General features: G+C 43.3%; 1 protein-coding gene across 4 annotated transcripts; it reads right to left on the minus strand.

Moving 5' to 3' along the window:
* Positions 1–1,135: 1,135 nt before the first annotated feature.
* On the minus strand, positions 1,136–21,356 carry SFT2D1 (SFT2 domain containing 1). 4 transcript variants are annotated; one of them, XM_081296085.1, is made up of 8 exons: positions 21,193–21,356; positions 11,500–11,586; positions 10,570–10,652; positions 9,524–9,605; positions 7,725–7,760; positions 5,564–5,622; positions 3,925–3,954; positions 1,136–1,685 (listed from the first exon to the last, which is right to left on the minus strand). In XM_081296085.1, the coding sequence occupies exons 1-8, from the start codon at positions 21,253–21,255 to the stop codon at positions 1,646–1,648; spliced, it is 480 nt and encodes a 159-aa protein (XP_081152211.1). In that variant the 5' UTR covers positions 21,256–21,356; the 3' UTR covers positions 1,136–1,645. The 4 variants fall into 4 exon arrangements, with proteins under 4 accessions (XP_081152211.1, XP_081152214.1, XP_081152213.1 ...); XM_081296087.1 differs by having other exon boundaries at positions 1,631–1,649; positions 21,193–21,355; XM_081296086.1 differs by lacking the exon at positions 1,136–1,685 and adding an exon at positions 3,713–3,734.
* Positions 21,357–22,350: the final 994 nt, after the last annotated feature.

The raw sequence follows: 22,350 nt of genomic DNA on the forward strand, positions 1-22,350 counted from the left end.
TTCCTGCAGCCTGCAGATGGGGATGGAGACGATGACTCAAAGGTAGAGCAGAGCACAGTGGAAGCGGACAGACAGACCTCTAGCAGACCTTGGCCTCGCAGCTCCACATTTGCAAGGCTGTGGCAGGGCCATGGTGTGGAAAAGCAGGTCCCTGGGGACCATGTGGCTGCTTTCTCCCCATGTATACTGAGAACTAAATTCTCTTATTTTCATGACTCCTGTCATCTGTAATTGTCTAAAACAACTCTTCTCATTGACAGGGTTTCCTGCAGCCTTTCCTCTACTTGCACTCCACACATACTGGACTGCACTCCTTTGCACCGGCTCTTCCTCTGGCTGTCACTGCCTCACCCTGCAGCTACTGAGCTGCGCTCTGCACCCCATAGCAGCACCCCTGTGGTACCTCTGCAATCGCATTGTAAAAACTAGGATGTCTTGAGTCTCCTCCTAGCACCAAGGCCAGGTGCTGGACCTGATGATGCCCCATAGTATGCCCTTCTGCATGAATGAAGGTGGGTGTTGGCCAGTGACTTCCACAGTCCTTGGGGTTCTGACCTGGCTATTCCCCCCAAACTCCCAAGACCACCCACTTTTTCACTCTGGCAACACCGAAGTCCTGCACTTCCTCCGCCTTCACTATGCTATGGTGCTATGGTGCATAGGACTGCTCGCTGCCCCACCCTTCTCTGCACTAACCACTAACCATGGCCCTTTGCAGGCCTTTCCCCTAACTCTCAACACACAGCCTTCTCGTTACACTACCATGCTTACAGTGCCCACGCCTTTCTCTGTAAATCCATTCCTGTTGGCCCCTGACCAGGCGAGGGTCAACCCATGGGCACCTGAGGGGGAGCAGTTAGTGCCAGGCTACCACTACCCCTGAAGGCCCCCTCAGGCACTTTGGGGCAGCCAACCCCTCCCACTCCCCACTTCCACCCCTGCCCACAGGGTGGAGGCAGCCTCCTGTCTTTGCTGGCACCTGAGAGGACTCACCTGGCCACCACCATCACAGCCAGGACAGAGACTGTATTTATTTTTTTCTTTATTTTTTTTTTTTGTATTTATTTTTCTACAGAAAGAATATATTGCCTGACTAAATTCTGTTGAACTGAATCACTTAAAATACTACAAGTTCAACACAGAAGATGTTATTGTTTTTTCCAAGGATGGGTTTATTTCAAATTTTAAAGATATATACACATATATTATTTTTATTACATGTAATAAGCAATTTTAAGCTTACAGTAAAAAGTTTCACATTTTTAAAGTTTTTTTAAAAAAAGGATGTCTTAAAAACATAGACACTTTTAAAAAGCCAAATAAGCTAAGGATCTCTCACAGCACAGATTTCTTCCTTAAATATTCACATTTTAAAAGTTGTTTTGAAAAGATTAAAAAAACTGGGTAAAATTATTTAAAATTGGCGATGATTAAAATCTCTTTATCTTTGGAAGAGCATGTTAATGATACAGCAAAGTTAAAGCTAGGCACATTTAGCTTTTTAACTGAGTGTGTGGTCTGACCAGTACGCAGAAGGGCTTACGCTGTCCTGTGGTTGTTGCTGGACTGCACCAGGAACAGTGTGCTTCACTAGCAAGGGACTCTCAGCACCTCAAGGTGCTTTTCCAGGAGCAGTTTCTGATTTTCAACTTAGAAGAGAAGAGCAGCATTTAAGTACTGCATCCCTGTGACAAGAGGAAGGAACGGCAGAGAATGTAAACCAGTCTGCTCCAGGTTTCCCTGCCAAACTTTCTGTTGCCTTTCTACAATGGGCTTGGTGGGCTCCAGCACGTTGATCAACTACACGGTTTTGAATATCAGTTAAAATCAAAAGCTGAGACTTAAATATTTTGCTAACTTTTAAAATGTTATTTAGAAAATCTTTACCAGCACATATGCTGATTTTAACTCGAAGAAATAAATATAAATACCAAAACTGACAAAAGAATTAACTTTTAAAAAGAACGAAGAAACTGGATTTTAAAAGCAAAATGCTTATTATTGCATCTTAACAATTCCCAAAGTTTCACACTTTTATAACCGTATGTTTGAACTCCTACTTAGAATGTCTATTCATTTTTTAAAAACCCTTTTACCTAGACTTAAATTTTTAAAAAAAATTTTTTTAGGGCTGGGGATGTGGCTCAAGTGGTAGCGTGCTCGCCTGGCATGCATGCGGCCCAGGTTTGATCCTCAGCACCACATACAAATAAAGATGATGTATCCGCTGAAAACTAAAAAATAAATATTAAAAATTCTCTTTTTCTCTCTCTTTTTAATAATTTTTTAACTACTTTATTAGTTGTCATTGGACAATTATTTATTTATATTCAGTGCTGAGAATCGAACCTAGTGCCTCACTTACGCTAGGCAAGTGCTCTACCACTGAGCCATGGCCCCAGCCTAGACTGTTAAAATTTACAATAATAAAATCTGAGGCTTCTCTTGCATGTTACTTTCCAGTGCAGGATCCTAACTCCTTGGGAAGGGGTGGGTCATTTTCCAGAAGCTGTGCCCTGTCTATGCAGCCTCATGCAAGGCAGGAGTAGACAGTACATCTCAAAACATGGAGAGGCTCCTAGCCAAGTTGCTGAAGTACAATTACCACGTGGACCCTGTTCTACAGTCTTCTCATCTGTGACTCTTCTGCTTTTTCTCTTTTTTTAAAGTGGAATAAAAATTAAAAAATAGAAATTCTACCAATTCCCTTCACTGTTCATATTAGGTATATAATTTTGCTGGCTTTTAAAATACATAGGTTTCCAAATTTTACAAAGAAACAAAGCCATGCCTCACCAGAACATTTTTCTTTTTTTTAATTGATTAAAAAAAATGACAGCAGAATGCATTACAATTCTTATTACACATATATACCACAATACAGGTATACAATTTTTCATATCTCTGTTTGAATATAAAGTATGTTGACACTCAATTCTGTCTTCATATATGTACTTTGGATAATAATGATCATCATATTCCACCATCCTTGCTAATCCCCTGCCCCCTCCCTTTCCCTCTCACCCCTCTGCCCTATCTAGAATTCATCTATTCCTCCCATGCTCTCCCTCCCTACCCCCGTATGAGTCAGCCTCCTTATATCAGAGAACACATTTGGATTGGCTAACTTCAATTAGCATTATCTTCTCCAACGCCATCCATTTACCTGCAAATGCCATGATTTTATTCTCTTTTATTTCTGAGTAAAATTCCATTGTGTATATATGCCACATTTTTTTTTTTATCCATTCATCCACTGAAGGGCATCTAAGTTGGCTCCACAGTTTAGCTATTGTGAATTGTGCTGCTATAAACATTGATGTGGCTGTGTCCCTGTAGTATGCTGTTTTTAACTCCTTTGGGTATAGTCCAAGGAGAGGGATAACTGGGTCAAATGGTGACCAGAACCTTTTTCTAAATCTATCAAGTTGAAGGCTGGAATTAGTTTTGTTTTTCTTCCCCAACTAAAACTAATATACTGCTCTGGAAAATGTAAGGAATTAACTGTCATCTCTTGACATGCAGATTACAGATGTTTCTGCTGCTAAAAACATCTATATATCATATGCCATTTTCTAGTAACTTTCCCATTTTGTTCAAAAGCAGAATATTTTTTACCAGAGTCTCTGCATCCTACTTACTGAACATGCACAGCTATAGAAGGATCCAGAATCTCTTGTAAAAATTCCCTTACTGAGAAAGTTCATGTGGTAAGACAGGAGTAAATTTACAGCCTGAAGAACGCATCAACAGAGATACTTTATATGACAACCTTCTTTTTATCTCTTTAAGCAAAAACGTAGCCAAAGACAACTGAAAAAGTTCTTAAACAATGTTTTAATATAAAAATTATTTAAATTTATGTATTTGTGTAAAAATAGTTAAAGGACTAGAAAGAATAAGACAGAATTCAAACAAACTCACCTTGCATATGGGATGTACGACAGACTATACCTGCAAGAAAAATTCAAGTATGTTGACATTTGTTCTACATCACAGCTTCCTTTATGCCAAGTGGCAATGGCTAGCAGCATGACCAGCATGGCAGCAGAATACTATATCATGGTTCTCAAGATGTGAGCTCAGAACATCAACAGTACCATCTGAGAGCTTGTTAAGGCATAAATCACTAGCTGGGAGATGTGGTGACTTGAAAGGCTGAGGCAGGAGGATCCCAAGTTCAAGGCCAGCCTCAGCAATTTAGTGAGGCCTGTCTCAAAATAAAAAGGGCTGAGGATGTAGGTCAGTGGCAAAGTTCCCCCTGGGTTCAATCCCGGTACGGGGAGGGGGTGGTGGGGTGTGGATCACGAGGCCCCACTGTGACCTCCTCAATCACAAGATTGCTTTATCAAGCATTCTGTGCTTTCTTTGTCTGTAAGACCAAACCCAGGGCCTTAAGCAAGCTGGGTGAGCCTCTACTACTGAGCTACGCTCCCAGACCAACATTAACAAAAACTCCCTAGATGATTCTGATGCATACTAAAGTTTGAGCTTCTTATAATAAAAAAGTTATTCTCTTAAGTTATTTTTTAAAAAATAGGAACTTATAAAATAACAATGTTAATTATGTTTTCCTTTGGGGATAAATCAATTATTGAGTATAGATTAGATAATAAAAGGTAGAATATTAGAGAAAATAAGAGATTCAGTTAAATTTCTTCAGATTCTAATGAAAAAGTAAAATATAACACTATATATAACAGCATAGTTATTTTGAAATATGTAGAGAACTATATTTAACATTCACTGATGTTAAATCTATCAGGGAAGCATGGGAATTAGGCCAAAACAATGACTGATCCCAGGATGGGTGACATCAAACAGGAGATCTAAAACAACTGAACTAGGAAGGGGTTACGACAAGCAAGACAGGGCTTTAAAAGAACAGGAAAAGCACACTATCCATCCAACACAGAAGAGGCAAGGAGCTAGCCTAGGGACACCTTTAAGCAGACAACATGCACTGCCTGCCTGCAGGAAGATGAGCTGCAGTGCAAGACACACAAGGGTTGCAAGGAGAGTCTGACCAGGAGAAGGGCACCTCAACATTCAGAGAAGAGGGAGAAGAGAGAGACAGCTCAAAAGCAGTTCTTAACAAGTAACATAATCGCTGCCATGTAGAGGAAAACTCCAGCCTTTACGGAGCCATACAGGAATAAATTCTTCCTGTGACTGATCACCCAGCAACAGGGAGCAGAATGCCCAGTAAACTGATCCTCCTGGGCGTGTCCCGCATTTCGCCTTTTTGATGGATCCATGTGACATCCCCTACATTTCTTATTTTTCTTTCATGGAAGCACTGCTCAGTAACTTCGTGAGAACACTCTCACTCCCCGCCCACTACCAGTGTACCAACTCCACAGCTCTCCCAAGGTACCACTGAAGCATGCTGTCAAGAACAAAAGGATTCACCCCAAACCTCCTTTCCCCTGGTCTTGCAGGAGATCTGGTTCCATAGCACGTGCTTCTAAACCCCATTTGTAGGGCGTTACAGGTTCCAAACAAAATGTTTATAACATTTCAAGTCACTTTAGCTTTTTAACTAGTGTAATAAAAGACTTACCAGGTCATTGATAAGAACTGCAATATGCAGAATAGTAAGGCCAGTCCCTTCTTATGCCACTAACGATAGCAAAAACAGAGAATGGTGAGTTCAAATTTTTAAAAAATACTTTGTACAATTAAGTTCAATTCTTCTTCCCCTTTAAAAATGTAGATATTTTATTTTCTTTATTACATTGTAGTCTGATTTAAGAAACTTAAATACCCATAAAGTATATTTCCTTTCAAAAAGTGTCTTTATTAATTTAAATACTGCAAAATATATGACATTAAATAAACTTCACTAAAATAGTTGTGCACAGGCTGAAAATATAAAACTTTTAAAGGTTAGGTCTTTGACATTAATGTCAACTTTTCCAGAATCAATATTTAAAATCCTACTTAGTTAAATTCACATTTCTTGTGGAATTTACTTACTCATTCCCCTTGCTCCTTTTGAATGATTTTTTTGAAGGAGAACTGTATATTACTATGATCTTCTGGAAAATAAATAGTTCCATGGGTGCTTTAAAATAATCTATTTTGACAATTTCTTGACTATCGTTATTTTTATTTTTTACTTTTTTGTGGTACTGGGGTTGAGCCCAGAGCCTTGAGTAAGCTAAGCAAATGCTCGATCACCGAGCTACACTTTCATCCTTATAATTATTTTTTATTTTTATTTACTTATTGCGAATCTTTTTACAAGCGGGCTGCTATACTATTCCAAAATAGGAAATCAGTATTCCCCAGGGATGTGCAAAAATCATTTAAGAACATTCTTAGCTGGGCACAGTGGCAAATGCCTGTAATCCCACTGGCTCGAGAGGCTGAGACATTGCAAGTTCAAAGCCCACCTCAGCAACTTAACAAGGCCCTAGATAACTTAGTAAGACCCTATATCTCAAAATATTTTTTTTTTTAAAGGGCTGGGGATGTAGTTCAATGGTTAAAGCATCCCAGGTTCAATCCCTGGTACCAAAAGAAAAACAAATATTCTTTTATTTTTGGAAAATGAAGTCTAGAAGGCATCTCATATAACTAAAGCCAGTCTTAAATGCTCAGAATAAAAAAAGAAAATCAGAATTTTTTTGGTGGGGTGTGGGGGGCGGTAACTGGGCACTGAACCCAAGGGTGCTTAACAACTGAGCCACATTCCCAACACTTTTTTTTTTAAGACAAGATCTCACTAAGTTGCCCAGACTGGCCTTGAACTTGCGATCCTTCTACCTCAGCCTCCCAAGACACTGAGATTATAGGCATGTACCACCATGACTGGCTTTATAGAATATTTCTTTTTTTTTTTTTTTGTACCGGGGATTAAACCCAGGGGTGCTTAACCACTGAGCCACATTCCCCAGCCCTTTTTTGTATTTTTTAGAGACCAGGGTCAATGAGGTGCAAAATGCCTTGCTAAGTTGCTGAGGCTGGCTTTGAACTTATGGGATCCTCCTGCTTTGGCCTCCTGAGTCATTGGGATTACAGGTGTGTACCACTGCACCCAGCTAGAATATTTCTAAAATATATTGTACAATACCCTTTCTTTTTAAAATGTGATGTTTTCTTGACCGCTCGAGAACTGTCTCAAAACCTCTTGGGAAGGAGGCAAAGGATTGTAAGTAAAGAAATATAATGAAGAATCAGGCACACCAATAAATAAAATGAATTGCTATAATATAATTTCTTCAAGAGCTAATGAAGAGCTGCTTGCTTACTCACAAGTGATACAGGAGTGACTGAGACTCTGCTGTTCCTTGTTGCTAATGTTCTGTTCTCCAGGCCTCTCTACTATTGGCCTGCCTACCTGTCATTCATCACTACACTTGCTCACTGCTGCTTCCTCCTGTACCAGCATGAAAAGCACAGCCCATGTACAGCAGAGGACCCAGGCATCTGCCTGGGCCTCTCCCCATCCAGGTGTGGTCAGAGGCATCAACACAGCCTAAGGGTAAGTGCACACAAGGGGACCCACTTGTTAACAACCTCCTCTATCTATCTCACGGGCAGCAGTATCTACCTTATATCCAGCCAACTAGATGTTGCCAAGTCATGTTTTAAGAACACCTGATCTTTGGTAGGTCCTAAGAAACTGAACTTGGGAGTCATTTTGAGATGATGATGTAAGAACACCTCAGGTGCAGAGGGGACAGTTGGCAGAAAGCTAGCAAGCTGATGCAACTTACCCAAAGAGCGGCACACAGGGTGAATATGAGGCAGAGCTACAGGAAGGGAAGATAAGTAATAAATGTGAGATCTTCAAAGTCTAATAAAAACACACTGACTACCTTGCATTCACTTGCATAGGTAATATACCTTACAACTAAATGAGACAGTGGACTAGTTTTACACATATCTTCCACGACTATTCTTTTACTTGAAGTCCCTGACTGCAATACTCCTTGGCAAAGTAAAGCACCTAATAAACGTTTGATTAAACTGCAAGAACTTTTGAGGTTTAAGAATATTTAGAATGACAAAAGCTATTCTTATGCTCCTGTTAAAATTTAATAACAGTGCCAATGGTTAGCATTAGCCCAACTGGCAGTACATAGTAAGTTCAATTGTATTGAATTTTACATAGTGACCCTAATATTTTTTTTCATACAAAAGATTACATTATCATTCCACATCCTCATGAAAGCAACTTCAGCCACCCTATGTTTTCACAAGCAGGCTAGAGGTCTAAGCTAGAGACCTAAGGGACCCTAGTTCTGATACCTATAACCTAGGGGTCCCTGCTAAACAGTGGGCCCATCTAGACGTTTTCTTCTCTTTAAGGAGGTGCACCTATCCACCTGCTCAAAATACTAGAAGGATTTTCCATGACACACCTGACATAGGGCTGGCAGGCATAGGGGGCTGAGTTAGAAACAAATCTCCATGTCAACAGCAAGCTAGACAGGTTGAGCTGTTCCACAATGTGTCACACGGAGCTATGGTCCCTTGGGGGATACTTGCTGCAGTCTAATATTCTCTTCACTACATGTGTTGGTTTAAGGTATACTACTAAAACTGTTAATCATAAATGCCAGGATATTGTAAATAAAACAAATCCAAGCAAAATCTTAGTGGAATAAAAACATCCTGTAGTCTAACAGTAGGAGATAGTTTCCTAGTAACTTAGGCAAAGTTAAATGCTAAGACATATGTTGATATAAATGTTAATATAGGAAATTCAAAACAACTGGAAGAGTTATAAAAATGATAATAAAAAGCATAAAGTTGAATAAAGAAACTAAAAATGAGTTGTATTTGAAAAGCTAATGTTAACAGTTAAAAGTAAAGTAACACTTATTGGCTAATGCTTATGTTTAAATTCTTTAAATAGCACAAATGTTTTAAGTAAAAAAAAAAAAAAAATCTATAAGAGAAGCAGAATAGGTAAGCTGGTACCAGAGGCAGGATGATGAAGTGGAGGAAGGGTTCCTCTACCCATCTCACACAAAACACTCATTTTCAGCTAAAATTCAAAATGTACGATGATGGAAACTTTCTGACTATAAGTGTGGCTTTCATAGCCCCCACCCCTGGTTTAAGATAAAGAGAACATGTCATTTAAGAGTGATGACTGATAGGAACAGAACCCCTAAGCAATGAAGGGCAACTTAAAGGTGTGGTCACAGAAGCCATATTAGCAGAATTATTTGTCCACTAGTAAATAGGGAAGGGACAAAAACCAAACGACAAATATGCCAATTCTACCTGAGAGGTAGACTCAGAAGTCACCTGTCTTCTACTCCTAACCCTCCAAAGATTACAGACCATCCAACAATCTATAGGCTTGAAAATGAAAACATACCCAGCTCCAGTCTTTGTTATAATTATAATTACAGAGCTACAAAAATAGTAAACAGGCTTCTTCAATCCAATAACTTTAGACAACACTCTATAATTCAAATTCTTTAACAACACGGCCTTGAGGACATAATAATGAAAAACACTACAACATACGTTTTTTAAAACTGCCAGTATATTTACTTACAAGCATAATGACTGTTGCAAGTACTCTAGTTTTTTCAAACATTTTCTTTAGCTGCTTCACGGGTCCCATTAAAAAGCACGTACTATTTGGAAAAAAAAAATAACAGAGATCACGTTCATTTGTCTGGCTAAACAAAAATAAACTTTTAAAAAAAGAAACCTTGTTAGCTCTCTCCCTCAATCTGTTTTGCTTTTCGTTGACTTTACAGGACACTTGCCAATTCTTCCAGCAGCCAACCTACAGTCTGTGCCATCAACTCGTCTGCATCATGAGAGGTGAGGAGGCCTGGGCCGCTCCCTGGAGCAAGAGTAGGGCGCAACAAACAAGGTGTCCCCAGAGGCTTGCTTTTCCATTCTCCCACCATGTGAGGGAGGGGAAGGGGGCATTCACCCCCCAACAGGATGTGGCCTTCACCAGACAAGTGAATCCTAGCTCTTCGGCTTCCTGGCCCTTGAAGTTATAAGGAATAAATGTCTGCTTTTATAAATTAGGAAACCTCAAACCCCAACCTAATACAGCTACCCTGTCATTCTGGGGCACCAATTTTATGTTCTCTGCCCTGTACCAACAACTTCAGATCTTTTTCTGGCTTACTGTGTGACTTTTCCCTCATAAAACCCAAGCTCCACAAGAGAAGAACTACAGCATAGCCACTACAAGCCTGGGCTCTGGAGCCCTGTGTCTGCCCCAGGCAACTTATGAGGATCAAATGGTGAGCAAGTGACCTGCCCCCTCTGCACTACCATCTCCAGCTAAATACGATACTGGTACCTGCCCCATAAGCCTGCTATCCTGACACCATGCACTCAGAATAGTCCCTGGTGCACAGTACATGCTCCTACAAATGCTGGCTACTCATAGTAGTACTCTGTATTATGGTAGCTGGCCACATGGCCGGAATCACTAGGTATTTATGGAATAAAGTCTGGCTGAATTTACAACATGTGTAGACCTATGGAAACATCCTATTAGCAAAGTGCTATGAGAAAGGCAAATCTGGAAGTGACAGCAAAAAGCTATTTTGAGAAGCTAAATTATTTCCATACCTGGCTAATGCAGCAAGATTCCCAAGGGTATAAAACACTGCAAAAAGCTTTACGCCTCCAGGAAGCCACAGCAATCCAGTTCCCTGAGTCAGACATTACAATGAGGTAAAAATGATTTTATAATCTTAAAGGCTTAAAATGTAAGTGTTACTACAGTAATACAGTAGTAACACTGTATTATATGACATAATGTTTGAATAGAAATGAGTCCAGTTACATAGTAAAAACAGTTAATTTTCAATGATATACATTAAATTGAATCCTCTGCCTATTTTCCTAAACATATATAAATAAGCCAGAAGAAAACTGTCTTTGTATTTGTTCAGTAAATCTTATGCTATTTAAAGTAAACATCCATTTTAAATGGCAAGTTAAAAAAGGTAATAAAGTCGGGTGCAGTGGTTCACCCCTGTAATCCCAACAGCTCAGGAGTCTGAGGCAGGAGGATTGCGAGTTCAAACCAGCGAGTTCAAACCAGTTCAAACTCAGTGAGATGCTGTCTCTAAATCAAATACAAAAAAGGGTTGGGGATGTGGCTCAGTGGTTGAGTGCCCCTGAGTTCAATCTCCGGTACCAAAAAAAAAAAAAAAAAAAAAAGGGTAATAAACATATCTAAATTTTTGACTTTCCAGTTCTCTTAACTCATGTTGATTTCTCTTTTGTTTTCTTATCAGAGCTGGGGATTGAACCTGGGCCTCTCGCATGTGAGGCATGATTCTTCTTAAAATTATTTCAATAATTCTTAGAACACCCCGAACTACTGATTTCTGCATCTTTTTATTAATCTCTATCCCTTTATTTCAGGTGACTATGCTCCATCAAAACAGTCTTAACGGGAATTCAGATAAAGCAGATTGCTTATTTGTACCAAATGGGATATTAATCTAATACAAAATAAAAATAATTAAGCAATATAAAGCCTTAACTCACAAGGATAGAAAAGAAAATGCCAGCCACAAAGCATATGATAAACCATTTCAATCTGGTGTTGAAACTAAGAGACGAGGCATCCAGGACCTAAGGGAAGAAGGGACAATTGAGAACATGTTCTTAAATCACCATGCACTAAACTGATTATTCTAACTTATAGCAATGTTTTACCTTAACACATACACTGAACCTTTGATTTCTTTTGTACACTGTAGTATCACTACCACGTTGGGGGAGAACATATGAACATGGTCTGTATCAGGTGACACTGAGGAATAACGTAATTTTGCCAGGTTTGGTAGTAGGAGTTAGTATAGCCCTTACCTGTTCAGGGCCACAGATGATACTGATCTGGATAAAATGACATCATGTGTGAGGTATGTTGTGACACAGTTGAGGATGTAAAGTGGGAAAGATAAGACAAAGCAGGCAACACGTGGTAACTGAAGCTGGGTGGGGCACACAGGGTTCATCCTACATTCCCTCAACTCTGCAGGTCTTAAAGCCTGGGATGGGATGCTCCTACAAGAACTGTTCTCAGCAGAATCCTTTAAAAGGAATGAGGGAGGCTGCAAGGGAAGCAGAAGGTACCAAAAAAGGCAGTGTTTCAGCTGGAGGTCCGCCTGGGCCCTGGTGATGAGTGGCAAGAGTGAAGGGCTGCCTACAAGACTTACAGGGGGCAGCAGCAAAGGACACTGCAGGGCCTGAGCAGGACGCCTGGACAGGCACCAGTACCTTTGGACAACATCCACTCTCAAAAAGCTCTCGAGAGCCTTAGATATCTCTTCCACCATGAAAAGACTAGCTACATGCCATGCAAATTCTAACCCAACTATGTAGGAAGAAGCAGAAGCATACTTTGAACAGTACAGTGATGACCTAGTGAATTTAGACTACCGAGGCACTATTAAAACTTACCTTCCCAATGAATTTGAACAACTGTCAACAGTCTTGAATTAAATCCCCAAATTTAAATTTCTAACTTACATTAATATAACACTTAAAAATAAGACCACATGCTTATAATGTATTTTCAAGAATAATGAAACAAAATCAGGAAGTTTATATACAAAAGCTCACAATACCTTTGGTTACAGCCTTACCTCAGTAGTCAAGCTAAGAATCCACATGCAGCATGAAAATCAGACAAAATACTAAGTACTATGTCAATATCACACAAATCACTTTTAACATTTTTTTAAAGTTTGCTTTAATTCATAAATATTTTCAGCAATGTCATAGACAAACAAATTACCTGGTTTTAGATAAAGAATGAACTTGTCTACGAGAACATCTAAATTTCATTCTGATCAGAAAAAACATATACCAAGTACATTTTATCTAGAACAGAATACAACCTAAAGCCTACACACTATTTCATTTTTAAAAAATGTTTCATTTAAAAAAAATTAGAAACATTCATAGTTTCATTCTATCATTCCACAATATATGTATACATATATCAAAATATCATGGTGCACACCATAAATATACACAACTTTTATGTCAATTAAAAAGTGGAAATAGTACACTGATCATGATTACTAATGACGTGAAACTACAATGATGTTAGGATTTAAGTGGAAAAGAAAAAACATTCATTTAACTTTCCTTTGCAAACTTAAGTCACCCCATTGTTTCCATGTTCAACGGTTCATTTTTCCATTTATTTTTCCTGCAGTAGTGGAATGGCATGGCTAACTGTACAATATGTCTTTTGCCTATCATTGCCATCTTTTATGTGATGATCTTTAAAATGAAAATAAAGATAAATTATTTCCATTTGTAAATACAGAATAATCAAATTCATAAGCAAATGACTTGTGTTCCAGGCAGAGGAAAAAAAACCACCACAGATTTCCCGACTCTTAAGTAAGAAAATTCTACAATGCTTCAACATGCAAGAAAACCTGGCTCTGCATTTCTAAGTAAGAGAAAGAGCCACCCCCTCCTTTGTTTTGCATAAGATCTATGTGCTATTTTCTTCTTTGACCTTGTTGGGAAACAATGGGATGAGGAACTATCCCACTAACCAGCAACTTTGGTGATCACTTAGTCTTAGGACAAAAATACAAACTCTTTAAAACTGCTATCCCCCTCCCCTTCAATTGCCACCAATTATTTTACTTGTCACCAACAGAACAGGAAGCAAAGAGAAAGGGCCTCAAGAGTAAGGGCCCCTTCCCCATTCTCAGGGCCTTCTTCCTGCTGCAGTAAACAAAGTACTGCCTGCAACCAAACTGCACTGAATAAAAGAAAAAGAAAACCAGTCAGGAAACAAGAGAGGAAAACATACTAGGGATGCTAATTTGTAGCCAGCAACAGCAGAGCTAAGCCACTGCATGGCTGGGGGTGCTAGTGGGTCTGGGGCTGGTTCCCAGCTACTGCCATGGAAGAAAGGAAATGTGCTGTGGCTTTCAATTCCTACACCAAACCCAGTATTCCTACCTATCCTTTTTCAAAATAATGATGTCAAAAGAAAAAAAAAAAAAAGATCAGAAAGCAAATGAGCAGAAGTGTCTAAGACCCTTTGGAATGGGCTCCACACCACACCTCCTTGGGGTCCTCTCCTTAAGGCCATTCCAAGCAGTACTGCCCACTGGTTACTTAAGCTCACAAGCTCAAGAGCCCCCCTCACCCTCTTAATTGGTCACCTCTGCTCTTCTTATCTCATTCAGTCCTGTTCTGATCCTTGTGATGTATCCATGTGAACAGCCTGGTCTTTTTGTTTCCCTAACCTATAGTGGCCTCCGCCACCCTCCCCAACTCCTCGCACTTCCCACTCCCAGGGCTCACTTCCTACCTGAAATCCCTTCCTACTGCACTGCCAAAATCCAGTATGTAGCTTAATGATAAAACTTCTCCCAGCAGCAAGCTGACTCAATAGCTACCACTTGGGCTGGTCCTCAGCCTTGGGGGAGCCCTTATCAGGTCCTTGTCTTCACCTTTTTCAGTGGAAATTACATGTTGCTCTATTCCCAGGTCAGGTCTTCTCCTATTAGCTCTGGTGGTCCTGCCCACCTGTTTTAGGACCCAGTCCTTCAGACACTCTCCAAAATTAACATTAATGGGGTTTTTCTCTAGTATACCATCCTAAGACCATGACCACCTTCTTTTAAACGTGCTTAAGCCTCTTCTATCTTAAACATACAAAAATCTCTCCTGATGTCACCCTCCGCCCTCTGCACACTCATTCATGTGCTCACCTACTGGTTTAAAGAATGGATACTGAGTGCTGCTACTTGTTCTAAGTGCTGGGCAAGGGCTCTAGCATCTAGACCTATGTGGTCTCATCTCCATTTCAGCAGCACCAGACCCTCAACACTCCCCTGGGGGCCAGGCCCTACAGCTCATCCTATGGCACTGCCTTCAAATGTCCAGTGTTCCTGTGTCCCCTCCCTCTGCAGTCTCAGCTTCCTCTCCCCAGAAGGGAAGAGCTTCTTCCTGATCCTGTCCTCATCTTCTTTCCTCTCCCCCTAACCACCTCCTCAAGATCCACAAGGAACAACAAGTTCAACAGGTAAGGGAATTCTGAAGGTACAGAGGGTACACCAACTCAAACTCAGCCTTGCCTGCTCACACCAGGCAGGCAGTCCACTGCACATGGACCTAGCAGGAACTAACCCACCACCTGGGTGCAATGCAGGCCTGCAGGCCCAAAGACCAGTCCCCAAGACTGCCTCTCAGATGCCAATTGTTTGTTGTTTTCCTTGTACTTCTGACCGACTGCCTAAAACCCCCTCCTCAGGTTCCATGATTCCTCTAAAGCAGCTCTTGGAACTCAGGGAGACACTTGCTTACCTTCGCTGGTTCATTATGAAGGATGTCATATAGGATTCAGGGGAGAGAAAGGCACTGGGAGAGGTAAGGGGCATGGAGCCTCCAGGGTCAACTGGGGCTTACACCCTCTGGGAGCCTCTCTGTGTTCAGTTAGCTCAGAGCCCTGTCCTTCACTGCATAGGTAGATCACATCTCTGGCCACTGGTGTTTGACAACCTTCAACTCTCCTGGATGGCTGGAGGACAAGGCTAATAGTTCCAAATCCTCTAATCCTGCCTTGGTCTTTCAGGGGATCAGCTCCCATCCTGAAGCTAGCTGTAGGCCGATTCACTGGAATACAGAAAAACACTATTGCATCAGAGATTCCAAGGATTTTAGGAGTTGTATGCCAAGAAGCAGGAGGAAGACCAAATACATATTCCACAATATGAGAGCAGATGTTATACTTCCAACCCTGTGATAAAAGGAAAGAGAGCTTAATTTGTACAATAGGTTGTTTTTTTCTTATTACCATCTTCCATGTGATGAACTTTTAAGTGAAACATTAAGACAAATTACTTCCACTTGTAAACACAGTCGATCCACAATCGACTTGTCTCAAAACTTGTGAGTTCCTGTGTTCCTCCAAAATCCATGTGTTAAAACCCTAAACACCAAGATGATAAAGGAAGGAGGTAGAAACTTTGAGAGGTGATAAGGTCATGGGAACAGAGCCCCAGAGAGCTCCCTGGCCCCTTTCAACCAGGAAGACACAGCAAGAAAGTATATCTACAAATCAGAAAGCAGCTCTCACCAAACACAGGATTACTGGTACCTTTGTATTAGACTTCTGGCCTCCAGAACTGTGAGAAATAAACTTTTGTTGTCTGTAAGCCACCTAGCTAAAGTATCTTGTTAGAACAACCAGAAGAGACTGAGATACCTTGCAACTTATTAAAGCTGGGGTGAATAAAAGACCTGTGGAGCACATTCCCTTGTGAGATCCTTCCTATGTGACTAACAACAGATGCTCTTCTCCCAGCAGCTGTTCAAGTCCAACCTCTCAGCACTCACCTGTCTGGCCCGCAAGTCTTGAGAACAGATACTGCGCAGCAAGTACTTGATAGGCTCTGGATGTACAACAGTAGACAGGACAGACAAGACCTTACGTTCAATGACAAAAAGCCAACAATAAATTAAAGGTAGTGACAGAAGGGGGCAGGTTACACAGAGGAAGCACAGGGGTAATGAGTACTGCAACCAGGAAGGGCCTCTCTGAAGACACAGGAGCAAGGAATACAATCTTGAAAAGAGCCAGGCTGGGGCACTTCAGAGAAAAAGAAATGCCACTGCCAGAAAAGAGGCTTGGCCTGAGGGCACATGGCTAGAACACGGTGAGCCCTGGGGACATAAAGGAGGAGGGTGGAAGCCAGGCAGGGCAGCTCTGAGAGGCCATGGGAGAGTCTGGATTTACTTCAATTGTGCCCTACTGTGAGGACACACAATGGGATCCTCTTAAGACTGGACTTACAGGCCTCTCTCTCCCTTCTTGAATTCTTCCAGACATCTCATAAGGAAGGCCCAGAACTCTGGCTACTTGGCATCTCCCAAGGACTCAAGCCACCTCAGCAGGATGAAACAGCCCAGGCTTCTGAACACCTCACAACACCCACTGCCTCACCCAGCTTCTAGGCTGGCAGAGGGCCACCCCCATCCCAGGGCTATTACATCACGTCCCCAACAAGACATAAGGATAGGTAAAAAGCAGACATGTAGGACAAAACAAGAGTGGGCCAAGATTCAAAGCCTACTTTCACATGGATTAAAAGTCCAGATTTAAAGGTCATTTTCCCAAACTTCGATCAGAAACAGCACTATTAAGTCAATTATTAGACCTTAGCCAGAAATCCATAAATAACTTCTTTCCTCACCTGGACCTAAAAGAAAATCAGGTCAGAGAATGCCTCTGTTCAACAAATTCTCATGATTTGTATTTTTAGGGTCTAATTACTTCATCTATGTCACACTCTCCAGTAAACTCTTGGTGTCACACCAACATAGTACTGTTTAAGCTCACAAAGCAGAACACTGAACCCTGGTGGAGAAATGATTCACAATTTCCACCAAAAACAAAGAAGAACAGAAAGTGGCCCTTAGTGGGTAATGGTCAACATGTCCAGTCACCAACACAAATGAGGACTGCCATGCCCTCTTAAGTCACATCTCTGCCCTATAGATATTATGTGCATAAATGTGCCTTGCTAAACTGCAGCCAGCACCTTCCTCTGGGTGGGCACTGTGTTCTTTTTCTCAATAAAATCAATCTGTGCCTCACTTTGTTCCAAACTTACATTCTTTACTGCAACAATATTAAGAATACTTACAGCCTAAGAAGAGGTCCACTTCCTTTTAGGGAACCTCCTTGGAACCCCAGTCCTGGTGACACAATGAGCTTATTCTTCCACCACCAAATCTCGTATCTATTACTAGCAAGCACACCATGAACACAGTAGTCTCTAACCTCAAGTTCAAGTACCCCATTTTCTGGACATCACTCCTTCCTTCCAGCACCTTTAGTCAGCCACCCACCAACATCCACAGTCCAAGGGTCTACCACCTTCCCTCCATCCCAACTCCCTATGCCCTGTTGGTCTCCCAGTGCTGATAACACCAAGGTCGTGGGTTCGATCCCGGTACGGGCCACCAAATGCTGCAGTCTGGCTGGGCACAATTCAGGAGCCACTTGTCAAAAGAAACGAACTTTATTTTCAGAACACACGCCAAACCACACAGCTCTTCAGGAAAACCTTCAGAGCCCAACTGCCACCACCTGCTTCCCACAAGCCTCTCAACCTCCCCCACTCTTCCTGCTCTTGAGGCCAATTGGCTGGGTTTCGTGGGCGGAGCCAAAAAAAGTCCCCCAATGAGCAGCTCTATGGTCTGAAAGGGCGGGGAAACAACCCAATGAGCATTACTGCAGAGGAGCCAATCAGTGGCAGCTAGAAGTTTGCTGGGCCCGCTGTGAGCCAATCATCAGCTGGCAACTGGAAGTTTGCTGGGGCCCCTTTGCTGTGGCTCTCAACATCTTCACCAGACAAATCTGAACCCTGCCCTGCACTTCCACTGCAAATGTGGCTGGAGAGAAAATGCTCACCTTGCCAACTCTCACTTTCAGTTTAGGACCACTACCAGCAGGTGGGGATGAGGAACTACAAGTCTACTGTGATTCCCTATGGACTCACTACTCCCAGTCTTCTGAACCACTACTTTATACCTCTTCCTTAGACTTCTAAGACCCACCTCCTCCAGACTCATGGCTGGGAACCTTATTTCCTATTTCAGTGAGAATAGCTTATGAATCACTGAAGAACCCACTTGCTCCACCTACCACATCTGCATCTGCGTCTGCATCTGCTTCCAGCAGCTTGCACAATTCTCTTCCCACTGCCCACCTAATCCTACAGCTTTCCAATCACTGCCACATGCCCAGGAGGCACCCTGCAAAGGTACTGTGTTGCCTGAATCATAATTTTCTCCTTTCCTGGATCATATGCAAGTCTGCAGAAACATCCAGTATTTTCCAGCTTTAAAAATAAAATGTTGGGAGGCTGGGGCAGGAGGATTTCAAGTTCAAAACCAGCCTCAGAACTTAAGTGAGATTTTGTCTCAAAATAAAAAATAATAAGGGGTGAGGCTCAGTGGTTAGGTATCCTTGGGTTCAATCACCAGTACCAAAAAAATAAATAAAATAAAATGTTGGGGCTAGGGATAGAGGTAAGCAGTCTAACACATTTGTCTAACAGACCCTGGGTTCTATATCCAGCACTGCAAAAAAAGATGACCCTACTTTATCATCCCACCACTATCTACTTCTTTGCCTTACAGCAAAATCACTGAGATACTATAGTCATCATCTCTTTCTTTCTTCCTCCGGAGCCACAGATAACCACCAAAACCAATGACCTCCACTGATAATCTCAGCTCTTAAGGGATCCATTGTAGCATATGAAACCCTCTTCCCTCCCTTCCTAGGATGTCTCTCTAGGTTGGTTCTCCTTCCTCACCTGTTGTCGCCTGCTCACCCTCCTAACCTTACACACCAGAGATATCCAGAGATGTCTCAAATCTTAGACTCAACTTTTTTCTACTTACACCAACCCTTTTGCAAGTTCATCTCTCTTATTTCCTCCTTATGACTCCAGAAATCTACCTTCAACTGCTTTCCTGTCATCTCCACTTCATGTTTCCTTCAGCATAGATGCTGAAGTGATTTTTTTCCCTGAATCTGCACCTTCCACATCCCAGTTAAAGTTGCCTCCATCTTTCCAGTCACTCAATTCAAAACCACAGAGGCAGCCTTGACTCCTCTTGCTCTCACATTCAATCTAAATATTGTAACTCTACACTCAAGACGTTTACAGAGTCTGCCCATTTTCACCACTGTCATTTCTATTATGAATTCAAGCAACCCAGTGAGCCATCTCTACTGGGACTACTTCCTGCATTAGTCTCCTGACCAGCCTCTGGGTTTCCACCTATATTCTACAGCCAGTTCTCCACAGAACAATGAGAAATATCCTTCAAATCCACTGGGTACTTTGTCACTCTGCTCAAAACCAAAAGCCATCCATCCCACACTTAGTAAAGCTAAATCTTTTCTACAGTGTAGGAGACACAACAAGTTTGGCAATCCCATTCCTGCCGTTACCTCCTATGCCTGTCTCTTTCCCTCTGCTCCAGTCACCCTGTCTTAGCCTAGAATCCGAGGAACACACAAGGTTCTCTGGGACCCTTCTCCATGACTCTCCCAGAGGCCTGCAGCTCTACACTCACATGCCACCCCCACAGGGAAGCCTCCTCCAGGACCCTACACAATATGCAATCCCTCACTCCTGGACCTGCTGATTATTTCTTCAGCGCTTAGTGCTGCCTGATGCATTATGCATTTGTTTATTAAATGTTCCCCAATTAAAACGTGTGGGAAAGGCCTTTGTGTTGGTCACTGCTAACTAGCATCTTGAACAGTGCCAAGCAAAGCTGGGAACCTGAAGATTTGTTGAATGAACAACATTCGTTAACACAAATCTCTACACATCTTGCTCAACTCCAGATAGTAGCCTCAAGAGAAAGGACAATGTCAATTTCATGTCCCCAAGGTTCTCAGCAGCACTGTGCAACAGACCTTCCTGGAGTGGAAATGTGGTAAACATGCACTGCCCATACAGTGTCCACACGTGCCTACTGAACACTTGAAATATAGGTTCAATATAGGGCAGTGCGACTACGGAGCTAAATTATAAATTTTATTAAATTTTAATTAACTTAAATGTAAGTGGCCACGCATGGCTCTCTATGGCCACTCTCTAGTGTGGAACAAACAGCATAATGTAGAGCACAGAATAGGGGCTGTCACTTCTGATGTTGTCATCTACGGGCTCCTGGGCTCCTGCAGTCCTCTTAAGAGTCACCGAGGGCAGAGGCTGGACAGTCTCCGTAGGCTTGCGGGCTGGCCCGGAACCCTGTCCCCGAGAAGCGCTGAACAAACGCGACAAGGAGCCAGGAGCGCCCAGGAGACCAGCGGAAGGCCCCAGCGGCAGCCGGGCTCGGAGTTCCGCTCGCGGGGCCGAGGCCGCGCCCGCCCGAGCGCTTCCGCGCAGCCCCACCGCACCTCTCAACTCGGGGAAGCCGCGCTTACCAGGCTCGCCCAGCCTCCCGGGGACCGTGCAGACACAGGGCCGCTCGTCCTTTAAGAGGCCTTCGCTAGGCCTCAGGCCGCGGCAGACGACTCCGCTCGTCGGGACCCGTCCTCCTCCAGGCTCCCGAGCCCGGCAGGCCCGGACCGCGGAGCGCGGAGCGCGGGCCCCGGCGGCCCCGGCCAGCACGGCCGCCCCACGCCCCCCCGCCCTCCTCGCCGCGGCCGGGCGCGCTTGCTACCTGCGCGGTCAGGCCCTGCTCCTCGTCGTCCTGGCCGCTCAGGACGCGCCGCAACTTCTCCATGGCCCAGTCTGCGGGCCGCAGAGCCTGCCGCTCACGCCCACCCGGAAACTCGGAACCGCGTCCCCTCCACCCACGCGCCGACCGGAAGTCCAGCTTGGCGCTTCCGGCGCGGCCACGAGGCCTCCGTAGCCAGCTGTGCGCTCACGCGCGTCGGCGCCCCGCCCACCCCGCGCGCTAGGGCTGGGTGCACCCAGCAGCTGCACGACGCCTTCGGGGGCCAGGTCCGTGCGGGCACGGCCCGGCCAGCTCCTGCGCGGCCGGCTGGTCTGGAGGCCGACGCCGGCGCTGCAGGATTGTGGCAGGTTTCGCACTGTCGGGACGTCGCACAGGCGGCTGGCTGTTCCCCCCGCCCGCGAGAGCCGTGCTGGTCTCCGCGAGGCCGCCCGCCCTCCGGGCTGCAGTGGCACTGCGGGCCCCGCAGCGAGCGTCCGCCGCCCTCGTCCGGCCTGGCGACGACACTAGCGGACGGGGAGGTGGCATTCCCTCCCTCCCTCCACCTTGCCGAGAAAGGTCACAGAGGTTCGAGGGAAGGTTGGACCTTTCCATCGACGCCTCCCCGCCGTCGCCGATAGGTTCTGCTCCTCCGATTTGTTAACATGGCTGAAAAAGCCTCGTTTAACTTTTCACCCACTTTCCCCTGGGCTGAAATCTGATCCTTAAAAGGGGGTCCCCGAAAGACGTTCGTGTCCATCCTGTTGCCTCCAGGAGAGATTGTATCTGATAAGAACAGAGCTAGAAGACCCCTAGAGAATCGGTCCTATACGTCCTGTGACAAAACAGCCCAGGGACAAAATATTTGTCCTATTTATAGTAAAGTGTGAAGTCTTATCTTTTTATCCTTTAAAAGATCAGAAAGTGGGTGATAATTTGGAAAATAAACCTCTATACTTCTATTTAAGAAAGTATAGTCGCAGGCAATGGTATGTGCTTGTAATATCTATGATTTAGGAGGTTGAGGCAGGGGAAACTTGAAGTTCTCCTGAAAGCTCAACGCCTGCTCAGCAACTTAGCAAGGCCCAGTCTCAAAATTTAAAAAAATAAAAGTCTAGGATGGAGCTAAGTGGTCCAATATCCCTGGGTTCAATCCCCAGTACC

The sequence above is a fragment of the Spermophilus citellus genome (assembly GCF_964194105.1).
Source record: "Spermophilus citellus genome assembly, chromosome: 5".
In the NCBI taxonomy this organism is placed as follows: Eukaryota; Metazoa; Chordata; class Mammalia; order Rodentia; family Sciuridae; genus Spermophilus; species Spermophilus citellus.